This window comes from Protopterus annectens, chromosome 12.part0, assembly GCF_019279795.1.
Source record: "Protopterus annectens isolate FY-2018-M chromosome 12.part0, PAN1.0, whole genome shotgun sequence".
Taxonomy (NCBI): Eukaryota; Metazoa; Chordata; order Ceratodontiformes; family Protopteridae; genus Protopterus; species Protopterus annectens.
Window position 1 is genome coordinate 1,116,259,721 of NC_056746.1, and position 15,022 is coordinate 1,116,274,742.

The 15,022-nt window shown below is 39.9% G+C and overlaps 1 protein-coding gene across 1 annotated transcript in view; it reads left to right on the forward strand.

The window, feature by feature from the left end:
- The first annotated feature begins 8,570 nt into the window (after window positions 1-8,570).
- The window catches only part of UBE2C (ubiquitin conjugating enzyme E2 C), a 384,880-nt gene continuing 378,428 nt past the window's right edge, over window positions 8,571-15,022 (forward strand). The window contains exon 1 of the mRNA XM_044088999.1: window positions 8,571-9,043. Within this exon, the coding sequence (XP_043944934.1) occupies window positions 8,940-9,043 (104 nt within the window). The 5' untranslated portion in view covers window positions 8,571-8,939. The remainder of the gene's footprint in view (window positions 9,044-15,022) is intronic.

Sequence of the window (15,022 nt, forward strand, 5' to 3'; positions counted from 1 at the left end):
AATATATATATATATATATATATTATATTTATTTCTATATTTTATAATTAGAAGAATTTATGACATGTAAAGGTCTAGTTTTGTCCACACATGTATTATTTTGGTTTTGAGCTAGATAGGTATTCAGTTTAATATGTGTAGCATAGTTCATTCAGTGCACCTTTAATTGCATTAATTAGTGCGGATGTTTAATTGGTCTGAATATTTTGAATTGTTATATATAACTGGCTTAGTTTTTATGTGGATGTACTATAGATCTGAAGAAGCTTTTTAAGTGAAAGCGCTTATCTGTGTTTAATATTCGTGCATAAATTGAAGATCTTTAATCTGAAGTCATTGCCTGCTTTCGCTCCGATTCTGCTACTATAGTTATATTATATACTTTTGGACTTTAGCAACGGAGCGTTCACTTGGTTGGTTGGCTGGCAGCGAATTTTTTACTTTTAGTTATGTCAACAGTTATGTCAGATTAGTCATGCTACTCTAACAGCATTATTTAATATACAGTAGTGACTCATTGTTCTAAAACTGTTATTATTGCAAAACAAAGTGGAGGGTGTAATTCTGGATACTTAGCCCATAAATACATAGCTTAACTTAAATCTGTTACATGTCATAACAACCTATATATTTTTAACAATATATTTTTCATGCATTATCACGTAGCATGCATATTAGGAACTCCCTTCTATATTCTAGATAATGCATGTTCAACTTTACTGCTTGCTTTATATTTGCTTATTTTCTTCTTTTATTGTATCCACAAACTGTACTCCTGTGTGATTGTCTTAGTCTTTGTAACCAATGTTGATTTGTAATTCTGTTGATTTGTAATTCTGTTTAAATTGTACTGTGGAGCTTTTCTCCCCAGGGCCCCACTGAAAATGGGCTCGTACTCAGTCGGACTTTCCTGGTAACAAATATCAAATAAATAAATAAAACCATAATGACAGACAGCAATTTCCATTAATTCCATTTGTATGGAGACTGGCACCCAGTCTTAACCTCTCCCATATAATTTAAAAGATGATGGTTACTTATAGTATGAGGCATAGGGTGTGATTACATCAAGAACGACAAGTGTGCTACTTCTGAAATAAAATGATTCTCTATTCGACCTTACCAGCCATTCAGTAAAACAGTTGACTGTACCTATCCAGGCATGTCCAAAGGGCAGTTCCAGGTGTACTCTCCAGTCCAACTGGTGAATCTGGGCATTTTGAGGCAATGTTACAACTGCCTCATGTACACAGACAACTACCTCCTCCTACCACCAAACGCTAATACATGCGAGAGATGCAATTATACAGCCAAACTGGAGGCTAAGCTCTCTCAACCCAAGACAGGATCAGACAGTCAAGAGGAGAAGGAAAATACTTGCATCATACCACCAGTCTCACATAGACCCATTACACCAGCATCGGCAAAAAACACACATAAATACATAAAAACATACTCAGAGACTCTAAATAAAAATCTGCAAAAGCAACAGAGACCTCCAAAGCAGACATCCAAGCAAGCTCCACCCCCTAACACAAACCATGAAACACATACGTCACAGAACCAGTGTGCCACGCAATCACAGCCCTTAAGGCAAAATAACATACCCAACATACTAGTAATAGATGACTCTATAGTCAGGCACACTGACGTCTCACTCACTAGGCTGAATAAGGAGAAGGTTACTGTTAGCTGCCTGTCGGGTGCTAGGATCCGCCACATAACACAAACACTCAGGTCACTCCAGAACAAGTACAAATATGACTCTGTCATTGTCCATGTTGGTGTGAATGACCTGAGCCATACCTCCCTAGACTACATGAAAAGAGACATGGAAGAGCTCGCTAATCACATAGCCCAGGCTGGTATGACTCTGACCCTGAGTAGCATCCTGCCCTCACCAAGAATGATACCACAGTATAAGGAAAAAATTATCAATTTCAACAACTGGTTAAGTTTCTTGTGTCATTCAAAGGGGATCCAGTGTTTGTCCACCTGTGATGTCATGCTCGACAAGCCATGCTGCTTCACTAGAGACAGCTTGCACCTGTCACCCTTAGGCTTTCGAATACTGGCCAAGGCTCTTGCCACCCCCATAGTGCCTTTTTTAGGCAAGGCTCAAAAGACAAACCCACTGCCGTAAATAGCACAAGTAATAAAAAATACTGAGGATAATGCTACTCAATGTCAGAAGTCTAAACCTCAAAATGCACGCACTCGAAGCACTCCTCAGTATGGAGAAAACTGACATATGTGCAGTAACAGAAACCTGGTTTAAGGCTCCAGAGAGCACCCCAGCACTACCAGGTTACAACTCATACCATACATTTCGGCCACAGAACCCAGACCGAAATACAAAAGGCGGAGGTGTACCCATATTCATCAAGGATGCCCACACCTCCAGGTTAGTGGCACAGCACGATGCTTCAGAGATCCACGTGCAACTAACAACGGGCAAAACTGCAATTGAAATTGTAGCTTGCTATAGATCACCCACCATGTCCCAGGACCCCAATTCCACGTTTCTGGGAAACATAAAGGTCCTACCAAACACCCTAATATTGGGTGATTAGATTTATCCAAACATTAGCTGGGAGAACTACCCAAGTACTTACTCCCCTGCCCAACATTTTCTAGAATTTATCAACTCAAACACCCTGGATCAACTGGTCAACACTCCCACCAGAGGTGACAACATATTGGACCTGGTCATCACCTACATGGGCGACCGGTGTTCCACACCAGAGATCAACCCCTCACTGGTTAGATCTGACCAGAAACAAATCACTATGGATATCCACATTCCACCCCCACCCCCGGACAAGGAATCCACTGTGAAAAAAATTTCAAAAGCAACTTCACGTTACTTAAGACCAAGGTGGAAAGTTTCAAAGTCCCCATGCTAAAGGATAACGCTGTCCAAGCTGCAAAATCCTTTACTAATGCATTGTACGGTCACCTACAAGAATGCATGGATTGTGCTATCCCTAGCAAAACCAAGACTCACTCCTCCAAGAAAAGGAAACCAGTCTGGTGGACCCCTGCCATAAACAAGCTATACAAAAGAAGGAGGAAACTAGTACAGAAAAGAGTAAAATCCCAAGAAGGGAAGACATCCCTGTCAGTATCAGCAAGAAACTACGATCCCTCATAAAATCATCCAAAGTGAGCTTCGAAAGAAAAATTGTCAAGGACTCCAAAGATAACCACAAGACATTATTTAGCTATGTCAAGAATCTAAGTGGCAATGCTCAGATCTGCTCTGAGTTAGTGCAGAATGGCACAAAATACACTGAACCGACCGATATTGCCCACATCCTGGCAGACAGGTTCAGTGCAGACTTCACCCCCCTCTCACCCTCAAAAGGACCCATAACCATACCAGAAGAATGTAGAGCCCTGAAATCACAAACACACAGGTTAAAACAGTCCTCTCCAAAGCCAAAAACACAGCATCAATGGGACCGGACGGTGTCCCAGGCTGCGTCCTACACAAGCGCAAAGACGAACTAACTCCTCACCTAAACACACTGTTCAAACTCAGCCTCTCCACAGGCTATGTACCCATAAAGTGGCACACAACAACGGTTATTCCGCTCCACAAAGGTGGAGCCACAATAGACCCCGGGAACTATCGCCCTATAAGCCTGACTAGCTTGGTTTGCAAGGCTATGGAGCGCATCACCATGGAACTCATTAATAGAGACATTGGGAACCTCCAAACACTGGACCCTACACAGCTTGGCTTTGTTAAGGGCAGATCATGCCCCCTAAACCTGGTGGACTTCTTTGAGACAGTTACCAAGGCTATAGACAAGGGAAAGGTGGTACACACAGCCTATCTAGACCTCGCAAAGGCTCTCGACACCATTCCCCATTCTGGTATTATAGACAAGCTCACCAGCCTGAACATAAACTCCTATGTCACAAGATGGGTTGCCAAATGGCTCACAGACAGAACCCACATGGTGACAGTTGCAGGAGCTAGGTCCAACTCTACACTGGTTACAAGTGGCGTTCCCCAGGGCTCAGTCCTAAGACCCCTACTGTTGTTCAGCATATACTTCTCAGAGGTACAGGCAAGCACAGGAGGACTATGGCTGACCAAGTTCACAGACGACTACAAACTAGGGGCTATAATTGACTCACCAGCTGACATAAGACATCCTCCAAAAGGGTCTCACTGAGACAGATACCTGGTGTCAAAATCATGGCCTCAAGCTAAATGCCAAAAAGTGCATAATCATTCCCTTTGGAAAAAACAAAGTACCCACAAACTACCACATAGGTGGTAGTCCCCTTAATATGTAAAATGTAATAAGGGATCTGGGGACCCAAGTAGAGAGTAATCTCTCCTTTGATAATCACATTGACAAAGTGGTTAGAAAATCCTTCTATGTGGCCCACCTAATCACAAAAGGGTTTGCATTCACATCAAAAGAGGTCATTGTGCCCCTCTACTCATCAGACCCATCATAGACTACAACACCCCATTTGGGATGTACCTTACAAGACACCTGCAATAACTGTAAAGACCACAGAAGTACCTCACCAAGAGGATCACTGGCCTCAAACAGATGCCCTATGCAGCTCGACTGAAGAAACTCCAGCTGTACTCATTTGCATACTGCTTACTCAGAGGTGATCTCTGCCTGACATATAAGGCCATGTCCAACCCAGAATTGATGGACATGCTCCACCTAAAGAAAACCTTATCCCCTTAAGCCACATGCTCTAGGGATCTAAACCTCACCACAACAATAAATAGGACGTGCTGGAGGGATAGATTCCTGTCCCAGAGACTTCCCATGCTTTGGAACAAGATTCCAGTCTACATTAGGCAGAACTCCTCACTAACACTCTTCAAGAGAAATCTTGACGAGTGAATGGAAAACAGAAACTTTACCCCGGGGATCACTTCAGTGGCTTTGCTGGACAGAGGCACAGGGAACTAATCTAAAAGGGTGGCGAAAGCGAACACATTCTGTCTAGGCTTATAAATGCCTTCGGGCAGATAGCCTAGTACCTACCTACGAACCTGTGTGCTTTTTAGGTAGATGGTTCATGTTATTGCATTTTGAGGTATTTTTTTTTTAGATTTGGGTTCATCTTTTACAGTTAGTTACAGTTTTTTTTTTTTTAGGGTTGGAGTTTTAGGCTTAGGGAGGTGACTCTATGGTTGGGAGGTGGTTTTATAGTTAAGATCAGAGATTTAGGTTAGGGAAGAGGTTTTAGGATTAGTGTTCAGGATAGCATTTTAGAATTATAGAGGAAGTTTTAGGAATAAGGAACTAAGTTACACAAGTAACCACCCCTATTCACAACTGTAGGCATTAAAATGTCCCTTCCCTTACAAACAGAATGAATAGGAAATACAGTTTACCAACACTGATTGAAGATATACACCTGGAAGCATAAACATACTACTCTAAAAGTCACTCAACTGGCATTACAATCCTTTTCTCAAAATGTTTTAGGTGATGCGGCAAGTAACTGTGACAGACTGCTAATTAGTCATCAGTAATTTCACTACTAGTCTAACGCCATTTCTTAACAATGAATTCTCATCATTCTCGCAGTGATCACTCCCTTACCAAGCTGTACAATAGTTTAATGATACCTTCCTCAGCATCCTTAATAACCTCACTCCAACAAGAAAAATACTCTCCAAAGCCAAAAACCTACCTCGGATAACCAAAGACACTAAATCTCTCATTAAACAAAGGGAGAGAGCCTGGAATGCTCATCAAACCTCATCTCTTACAAACAACTAAGAAGCAAATATTATCTGACAAAAAATTGTATTGTCTAGCCTGTCAAAACACATAACCCACAAAAATGTTGGCAAAACATTAACTACCTCCTCAACCCTGTCAAAACCTCTACTCCTGCACCATCTACAACAAATAGCACCGAATGCTTAGTATCCCAATTTAACTCATTTCATCAGAATTATCACCTAACTTTTAAACAACAAATCTAACCAATCACTTACAGTACCTACCTCCACTAACTCAAAACCCAACTACTTCTCTTTTAAACTCACACAAACAAACTCCTATCAAAACTAAAACCTACCTGTCTAGCAGCTGACTAACTCCCTAGTGACTTCTTAAAAACTGCTGCCAGCTCCATCACCTATCCCATATCTATCCTAATCAACTGATCCATTGCAGAACAATACGTCTCAATACTCTTGAAAATATCTCAAACCGCGGTGGTACAGCGGTAGCTTTGTTGCCTCACAGCAAGAGGTTCTCCTGTTCAATTCTCGGCTGGAGTGCAGTTGAGTGGCCTCCGAAAGACATGCGTGAATGGGCGTGCCTTCACTGAAGGTTGGGCGTCGGGCTGGCAACTCGGCACCATAAAAAAAGTTCCGCTGTGGAGACTCCTAACCTGGAAAAGCCGAAAAGACAAACAACTCTTGAAAATATCTCAAATCATCTCCCCTACAAGGGAGGCCCATCTAAAGATCTAATTATCAGCCCATTGCCATGCTCTCACCCTTAGCTAAAATCTTAAAGAAATGTATCCATAAGCAGCTGCTAGACCACCTCACTACAAATAACCATTTATCTAGTTCACAACACAGATTCCTTCCAAAACACAGTACCTCCACAGCCCTCCCAAGTTTCACTAACTACATCAACCTCCTCAAAAACAATGGACAACTAGTCTCTACTATATTTCTTGATATGTCCAAAACTTTTGATACGGTATCCCACCAACTACTGCTCAACACTCTAGCCTCTTGCAACCTCAACTCTACAGCTCTCAAGTGGTTCTTTAGCTACCTTACTAATTGACAACTAAATGGGATAAACTCTCCACACTTCTCCCAGTCTCTGTTGGGATTTCATCCTTGGCCACCTCCTTTTTATTATATTCACAATTGTCACTAAATCTGCTTCTATCATTCAGTATGCTGGCGACACTACTCTTATTTGCTGTGCTCCCACACCCGAAGAACTCCAAAATAAACTGCAAAAATCGTTTCTAGATATTGAAAATTACCTAAATGAACTTACACTCATCCTAAACCCAAACAAAACATAGTTAATGATCTTCTCTAACAGGAAATCCAAAGCAAACCCACCTCCTCTCTCCATCTACTCCACTAATGGCATTATGATAGGACTAGTTTACCAAACAAAACTACTTGGTGCCACAACAGACAACCTAACAATTGATAAACACATATCACTCACAATTAAAAAAGTTCACATCAAACTTGATGCACAATATAGGGCCAAACCTTACCTCACTCAAAATGCCAGACTAGCCACAGCCAAACCCCACCTATCTACTCTCTTCTACTGTTCTCAAATTTTCACTAACAGTGCATGTCTGATTTACATCTACTTGATTCCTGCTATAATAAAATAGCAAAATTTGCTGCTAATATACCCAACAGGACCCATCATTGCCTTGCTCTTTAAAAATTTTACACTGGCTTGAATTTCCCAATCTGTTATCGCATAATCAACTCACCACTGCCTACTCCATTATACACAAACTTGAAAACTGCCCTGCACACTCCAACCTTGTGCAATGAAATATCAACCCCAGGACTCTTAGATCATCTGACAAACTTATACTCAAGGTAACAAAGACCCATAATTACTTTGCTGGCTCTATCTTCTTCTACTAATACCCCAGAATATCCTAAAAAACACAGCTAGTCATAACTTCAAACAACTCCTAAAGGAATACCTTACTCGACAATTGCTATGCTCCTGGCTAGTTTCTCATACCATCAATCAAATGTTTCTTTTCTGCTAGCTTCTCCTTTTCTTACTTCTACCAAATGAAAATACCACAATAGTTTAATTTAGTTATGTATCTAATAGGTTTCAAATCACGGTCTGTAGTAAGGTTAGGAAATGTAATGTTTTCTGTTTACATGCTCTTTTTGTAAATTGTTATTGTTGGGAAGTGTTAAACTTTTTGTATATACTTCAGTTTTTTGTATTCTTTTATGTACTGTTGTTATAGAGCTTTTCTCCCGGGTCTCCGCTGAAAACGGGCTACTTGCCCAACCAGCTACTACCCGGTTAACAAATGTAAAATAAATAAATAATGGTTCAGTTAACAGCAGCATGAAACAACTGCCACACCAGCCACCTCATAACAGTATTATGCGAAATACTTTTTTTTCTGAAAACGTAATAATTAAATGTAACTCAAAAGTAAATATTAGTTCTAAATTCAGTTGTCAGTATTATTACTGATTTTATACTGATGCAAATTAAAAACTAAACATCTTGCTGTTCTTCTGCAAACTGCCCACTGGTTAGCAACAATAAAGCTGCCATCATGCATACAGTTTATTCTTTACGTTACAATTGCACCTCAATCCACCGTTAACGATTACAAGCGACCTCCGATATATTTAAAAAAACAGCCTTACAACGTACTAGCATCATCCTGTTAGACTGTCGCTATGAGCACTATTATGTACTACAAACTACGTCGTGCTTCATAAGCATCATAGACTTGCTTATAGTCGCTATACGATCACGCAACTCTGCTGTGAATAACTTCGGATAAACAAGTAGGCGTGGCATATAAAAATAACGACAGAAGAGCTCCTAATAGGGCGGTAGACTTACGTGGTTGCTATGGTTAGGAAATTACTAGGGCGCAACTGTAACTCGAGAGTGTCGATTGGTCTGATCGAACCATAGTGATACTGTGATTGGTGTGGTGCAGTAAAAATCTTTGAAAAAATTCAAATGACCGGCGGGATCAACAACTGGATGTGTACCAAGGGATGAATTACAGGGACTGATGATAAAATCAAGTATTTAAAGTTTAATCTAGAATTGGGACAATAGGAATACAACAAAGTAAAACTACTGGTTGAAAACAATCTTTACAATAGCAGCATACATTTGAACACAGAAAGGGGTATTGATCTAAACGCAAGATAGCCAAGAATGGCGTCCTCTCAGAATAGAGCTCCTGAAAGCAGCACTGCAAGGACTTCCCGAAAAGCCGGTGAGGTTGGCACGAATGTGGCTCGGGGTTCTGTTAGTAAAAGGTGAGCAGACTGATAAATGTAAAAGGGTGTAGTGTAAGGAACTGCAGTTGTGTAGCTGTTGCTTTAAGGTTTGTGTCAATTGTTGCTGCTGTATGGGTTAGCAGTCCTTGTACGAAGTATTTATTGCCGTCAGCGTAACCTGCTCTTTATAGATGGTTGTCTTTTCTGTGGGTGTGCCGTTTTAGACCGGAGCATTATGACCTAACGGTGTCGCAAATCTAAATTAAGGAGCACTTGATGCATGCTGTACAGTAGAACCGTAATCGTGGTGCAGCAGAGATAAGAGCATGACTTTTTAGGTTAGTTGTACTCGTAGGTGCTTGGGAAGGTCTTAGTCGCGCCTCCTTCCCCCAAATGGTTTGAATTGAAAGGCGTGTATCCTAGAAAGTGCTAACCGGAACCATTCAAACTTAATATTTTGTTATTAATATTGCATATTGTACATTTTCTATTATATGAAGTACTTGGCCCATTTGGAAAAAATAGTTGCAAGCAGTATTAGAGCCCCCCCCCCAAAAAAAAAAACATAGATTATAAATTTAGACCACCCCCCACCAATTGCCGGAGTTGTATTCGCTATTTCCGAAAGGCATCTGTAAAGTGTACGCCAACTAATATTGTCACTGGGTCGTGTGCACATTTCTGTAGAATAAATTGTGTAGATCTCGCTAACGGTAGTAGCGATTATAATCCAGATTGGTTAGCCCACTTCTCCTTGGCACCAACATTTTTGAATGTGGAGTTTGGTTTTATACATTTAGGTCAGAGTACACCTCTTGTTGGGGTAGGGGCAAAACCCATCCACGAATAAGTACCTTAAAATGTCTGTTAATTTTACGTAATCCGTTTACCAGATAAATTAAGCTTGGCCTGAACCCACTTTTGGTAACTACATGGACCATGAGGAACGTACAGCAAGCAGTGAAATCGCCCCCTTCCGTCAAACAGTAAATGGCTTGCCATCTACAAACCACAAATGGCTATTGTAGTTGGTCTCTATTCCAGTAGTGTACCTGGAACTTGGACATGATTGATGTTGGAATTTATTACATCATACACCTTCGCCTTTTCAAACCATCAGTAAAAGACTTCTGTCTGCCTCCTGGATTTGTCCCGGCTACTTGTCTGGGCTCTACCTCTAACACCCTTCCATCATCTTGTACCTCTTTTTAAAGCATTAAATCACAAATACCCATTTTATTTTATTACTTAAAATACTATATCTATTTCTACTTAGCACAATAAAATTGCTGTTCCATCACTTTTCTGTTAACACTCAGACTTGCTTGTCTTATTTAATAATCTCACTCTATTGAATTTTTATAATCTGTCTATTGTATTTTTGAAGTTGCTGTTCCATCACTTTTCTGTTAACACTCAGACTTGCTTGTCTTATTTAATAATCTCACTCTATTGAATTTTTATAATCTGTCTATTGTATTTTTGAAGTTACTCCTGCCTATCTTATACACCGCTGTTTTTCCTCTGTAAAGTCTCAGTACAAGACTAAAATTTTGTGAATATTTTTACAAATTTTATTATTTATTTTTTGAAACTGCATTATAAAATTTGTTGTAAATAGTCTCTTTCCTGTGCTGAAAAGGGATACCTGTGCCCACTCTTACTTTGTGTACCTGTAAGTGTTAATGTGTGTGGTAAACGTTTAACTGGAGTCACTGTACCAAAATACTACCATGTTGTCAAGGAAATGGTCTTTAAAAACATTTGTGTCTGCGTGTGTACACTCACATACATATACCACAGATCTGCAGTAGGTGGATTGGACACACTAAATTGGGCGTAGGTGAGTCCACGAGGGAGTGGTACAAACTAATTACCGCAGCAGGGCTAGCCACTCAATGGTGTAAACCTTGGCTTGAGATGATTCACTGCAGAGGGGGCAGTGCACCCTGACCCCGTGTGCAAAAATGGGGAAAAAGGGGTTGAGGTGTGTGTGTATTTTGTAGAAAAAATATATATATGATTATAAATAGAAATAAGGCACTTCGGCTGGAGATAAAAACACTCTAATACAAATAAAATAAATACTGCAGATGGGTAAGTGCTTTCGAGGCAAACCTCTTCTTCAGATCTAAATACAAACTGATAAAGGTTATATAACAGTGTAGTGCCTCGCAGGATGCGCAGTAGCAAACCCCGTCCCTGACCGCCCATAACTGCACTGACACATTCCGTTCCATTTCTGTGGAAACAAAACTTTTCAGCATAAGAAGTCAGACGATAATTAGAGGTGCAACCCTCTTACTTCAGAAAATGCACGCTAACTTGTATCTCAAAAGTATTAATATTTTAAAGCATCCTAGATTATTATAACTGCACTAACATATTCCGTTTCAGCAACAACACTTTTCAGCAAACGAAGTCAGCTTTGGGCGTGTCTGTCATGATTGGCAGTTTTGACTGACAGCTGTAGTTGTCAACATGTCCTGCATCGGTATTGATATCGGTGTTGTAAACGTAACAGCAAGTAAGCTGTTTTCAATTTAACACAAGCATATAAGTAGGGGGGTGCAGGGGGGGGCGTCCCCCCCTGCAATAACATTTATAAGACTGTTTTACGTTGTGTTTGTTTACCGTCCTTGTTTACTGTATTTATTTAAAAGATATGGGGCATACCGCGTATTGAGGATAATACTCATGTTGCAAATGTTCATACAAAGCAAAGCAAAAGGTAAAGTAAATATCTACTTTAACACAGTGTTGAGACGTCTCAGAGTTGGTTTATTTAAGTAGGGGGGTGCAGGGGGGCCTGCCCCCCCTGCAAAACCATTTATAAAACTGTTTTGCGTTGTTTCTGTACAGTAATTATTATTAATTATTAGTAATTATCGGGGCGAAATTTGCTACTGCACATCCTGCGAAATGTATTTTCTTTATTTTTCCTTTGATTTACTGCGATTTACTTCTGTGTTGCATGTTCTGTGTCAATCATGTATGCCACGCCCAAAGCTGCGCAGTACCGCCCGCGAGGCACTACACTGTTAGATAACCCTGATAAAAATCCAGGATTTAAATACAAGCACTAACCAATAAAAACAAAGCTTAGGAATAAATCGTACAATTCAGTGTGGTAGACCTCTTCTCTTCAAAAGAGGTTTTAAAGACACAGCACTATTAAGGCCATGTTGAAAATGTGCCTTAAAATCTACAATCATTCTTAATTCAACATATTCTGTTTCATTTTTGATGTCCCCTTCACGTAAAACATTAACTTTCTGTAGAACTAAAAATTTAAAGTTGTGCTGTGTGTCAATTACATGCTTAGCTAGTGCATTCGTACATTTGCTATTGCGTATTGTCATTGAAATGTTCCATAATTCTTTCCATAAGATTTCTTCTCATCGTGAGTACACAACTGTTGTATGAAATGTGTGACTCGGATTAGGCTGTATATGCTATGGGTGCGACTGGATATTAGCGACTGGATATTTTTATGATCTGTCATTGTGAACAGGAAGGAAGAAAGGTAAATTTGGAAAACATTGGTTGGTGTGTTTTTTTTATCAAATTTTATAAATGTTTCATTCATTTGTAGTTCATTTTCCCATGTGTGGGAATCAAGTACCCAGGAAAATACAATAGAGTATCAGATGGCAGTAAAAAAAGAATGGCAAATCTGGTTGTGTTTAATACACAAGTACTTACACCCCACTGGCACAGCTGTAGGGTCCAGATTTCAGCCTAGTGATCAAACTAAAACTTCAGCAACCCTTTGTCTAACCAGTGCTTCATGTCCCTGCCCAAATAGCTGACACACACACTTTGGGATAGGAGTTGTATGCAAACACACACATTCTGGGGGAAGGCTGGCAGTGTCCCTTGAGTACCACTTTCCACAAACCACTAATATCTGCTACTAATAAGGCCCTTATTAAAGGATGTCCAATTATTACTGTGCAATATTATCCAATTGGTAAGTGTGACTGAACAGCAAAGCTTATCGGAGTGACTTGGACAGCTGTTATCCCTATATACATGCAATGTACTCCAGAGCGTAAATTATCTATCTCTACACAAAACAGCCACAGCTGAAAGGTTTAAAAATATTTAATAAAAACACAAGACAATACTTTTTACTACACAGCGCTAGGCAAGAGTTCAGAGATCACAGAGAAATACTTAAAATAATACAGTAGAAATGTTCTGACATCAGTACAGAAAAAAATCTAATCTTCCTATTTTCTAGCTATATCTAAGAGAAAACACAGTTCTAAAATAAACTTGCATAAAGCGCATAGGCAGAATGCTGGTGATGTTGGATGTTCTCAAGACAAATGCAAAATGCTCAGTCTCTCTGTCCTTAAATTGATAACACAGTACCACTGACTCATTTCAGATTACATTATTATTTTCTGTTTCCCGTGCTAACAGAAGCTCAGAGTGTAACGGCCCTTTTGATCTTGCACATGGTCAGGAAGCTACAGCAATAAAAGACATTATACATGCCAATTCTAGTAATTAACTCTCGGGTTTTGTGATCAAACAATTATACAATGCTTGACTTATCAGCTTTCCTGCCGCAGAGTGCACTGTTCCACATTTAATGCCATTTTCTTCCATTTAAAAGAACAAGCCTGTGGCTATTAGAATTAATTCTGTCATTTGTAAATATTATCTGGCTAGGCTGGCAGCCTTCACATATCTTCACCAAACACATTCATACTAGAGTTTTGTAACTTTATGAAAATAAGATGTCATCAGAACGATTAAGCAATAACTTGTACCACTGGTGTAAGACTGTAATATGTGTACGTGTGGTGCGTGTGTGTATGTATGTGTGGTGTGTGTGTGTGTGTATGTGTGCGCGCACGTGTGTAGCTAGCTAGCAGGTGCCTTCTTAGTCTTTCTCTAGTTCTGCTGCAAATGTGTCTTGCCTAAGATCTAGGTTGTCTTGGTTGTTGAACCTTGGGAGGGAGTGTTGAAACCCACTTTTGTGCTAAATGAGGGCAGTGTTGCAAATGCACTAACTTTAAATGCAGTGATTTTAATGGGCTTGTCACAGTCAACGACAACCTTGTAGGTGTTTGCTACTGTGCATCTTGGGAGCATTTAATTTGGACAAAGGCTGCAGTAATATTTTTCCTTTAATGTTTTTAATTAAGTTGGCATACATAACTTTCAACTTAAGTTGTACATCTAGTATTGTTTGGCATGCCATATATTGCCTCATATTGGTAGATTTTGAGTTGGAAGATGCACTTAAAGTAAAAGGTGGGTGGGGTGGGGATTGAGTCAGTGTTTGGTGTTTTAAGATGTGGGTCATATTGGTATCTCTTGCAGTAGTCAAACTGTGTGGGTTTTATCCTACCAAGGATTTATTTATTTATTTGCCGGGAAATTCCGAATGGATGCAGGTATTTTTTCAGCGGATGCCCAGGGAGAAAAGCTACACATCATGTACATGATAAAGGTAACAAGGTTGCAGCAATAGTAAACAAACATTACAGGTTGTTGGCTTTAGTACAATAACAAGATATTGATGATCAACAGTATATACAGTGAAAGTTGCAAGTTAAGATCTATTCTTTTATAGTATTGGTAACAAAGTTGTCAGACGATGTTAAAGTATGTAAAGACAACTAGCTATTTCTGACTGTAGTTAGTAGTGGCGGTAGTATAGTTGGATTAAGAGTCTAGGTGGGGGTGTTGGTCTGGATTGGAACAAGGACAAAGACAGTGCAAATTTAAGTGGAATTTGAGCGCAGTCTTGAAAATGCTGCTGGAAGGTAGAGTAGTTATAGAAGGTGGAAGATTGTTCCAAAGCTTAGATATGGTACACAAAAAATGTCTTCTGCTGAGTTTTTGGGTTTGATAAGCAAGTTGATTTTTGTTGCTTGATCTTAGGGGCCTAGTGGGATGATAGGGTTGGAGAAAGGTTTGAAGGGATGTTAAGTGGTTAACTGTGAGTGAGAGTGAGTTGATTAAAGTGAATGAGTTGTGGGAGTTCTAGCCAGTTTA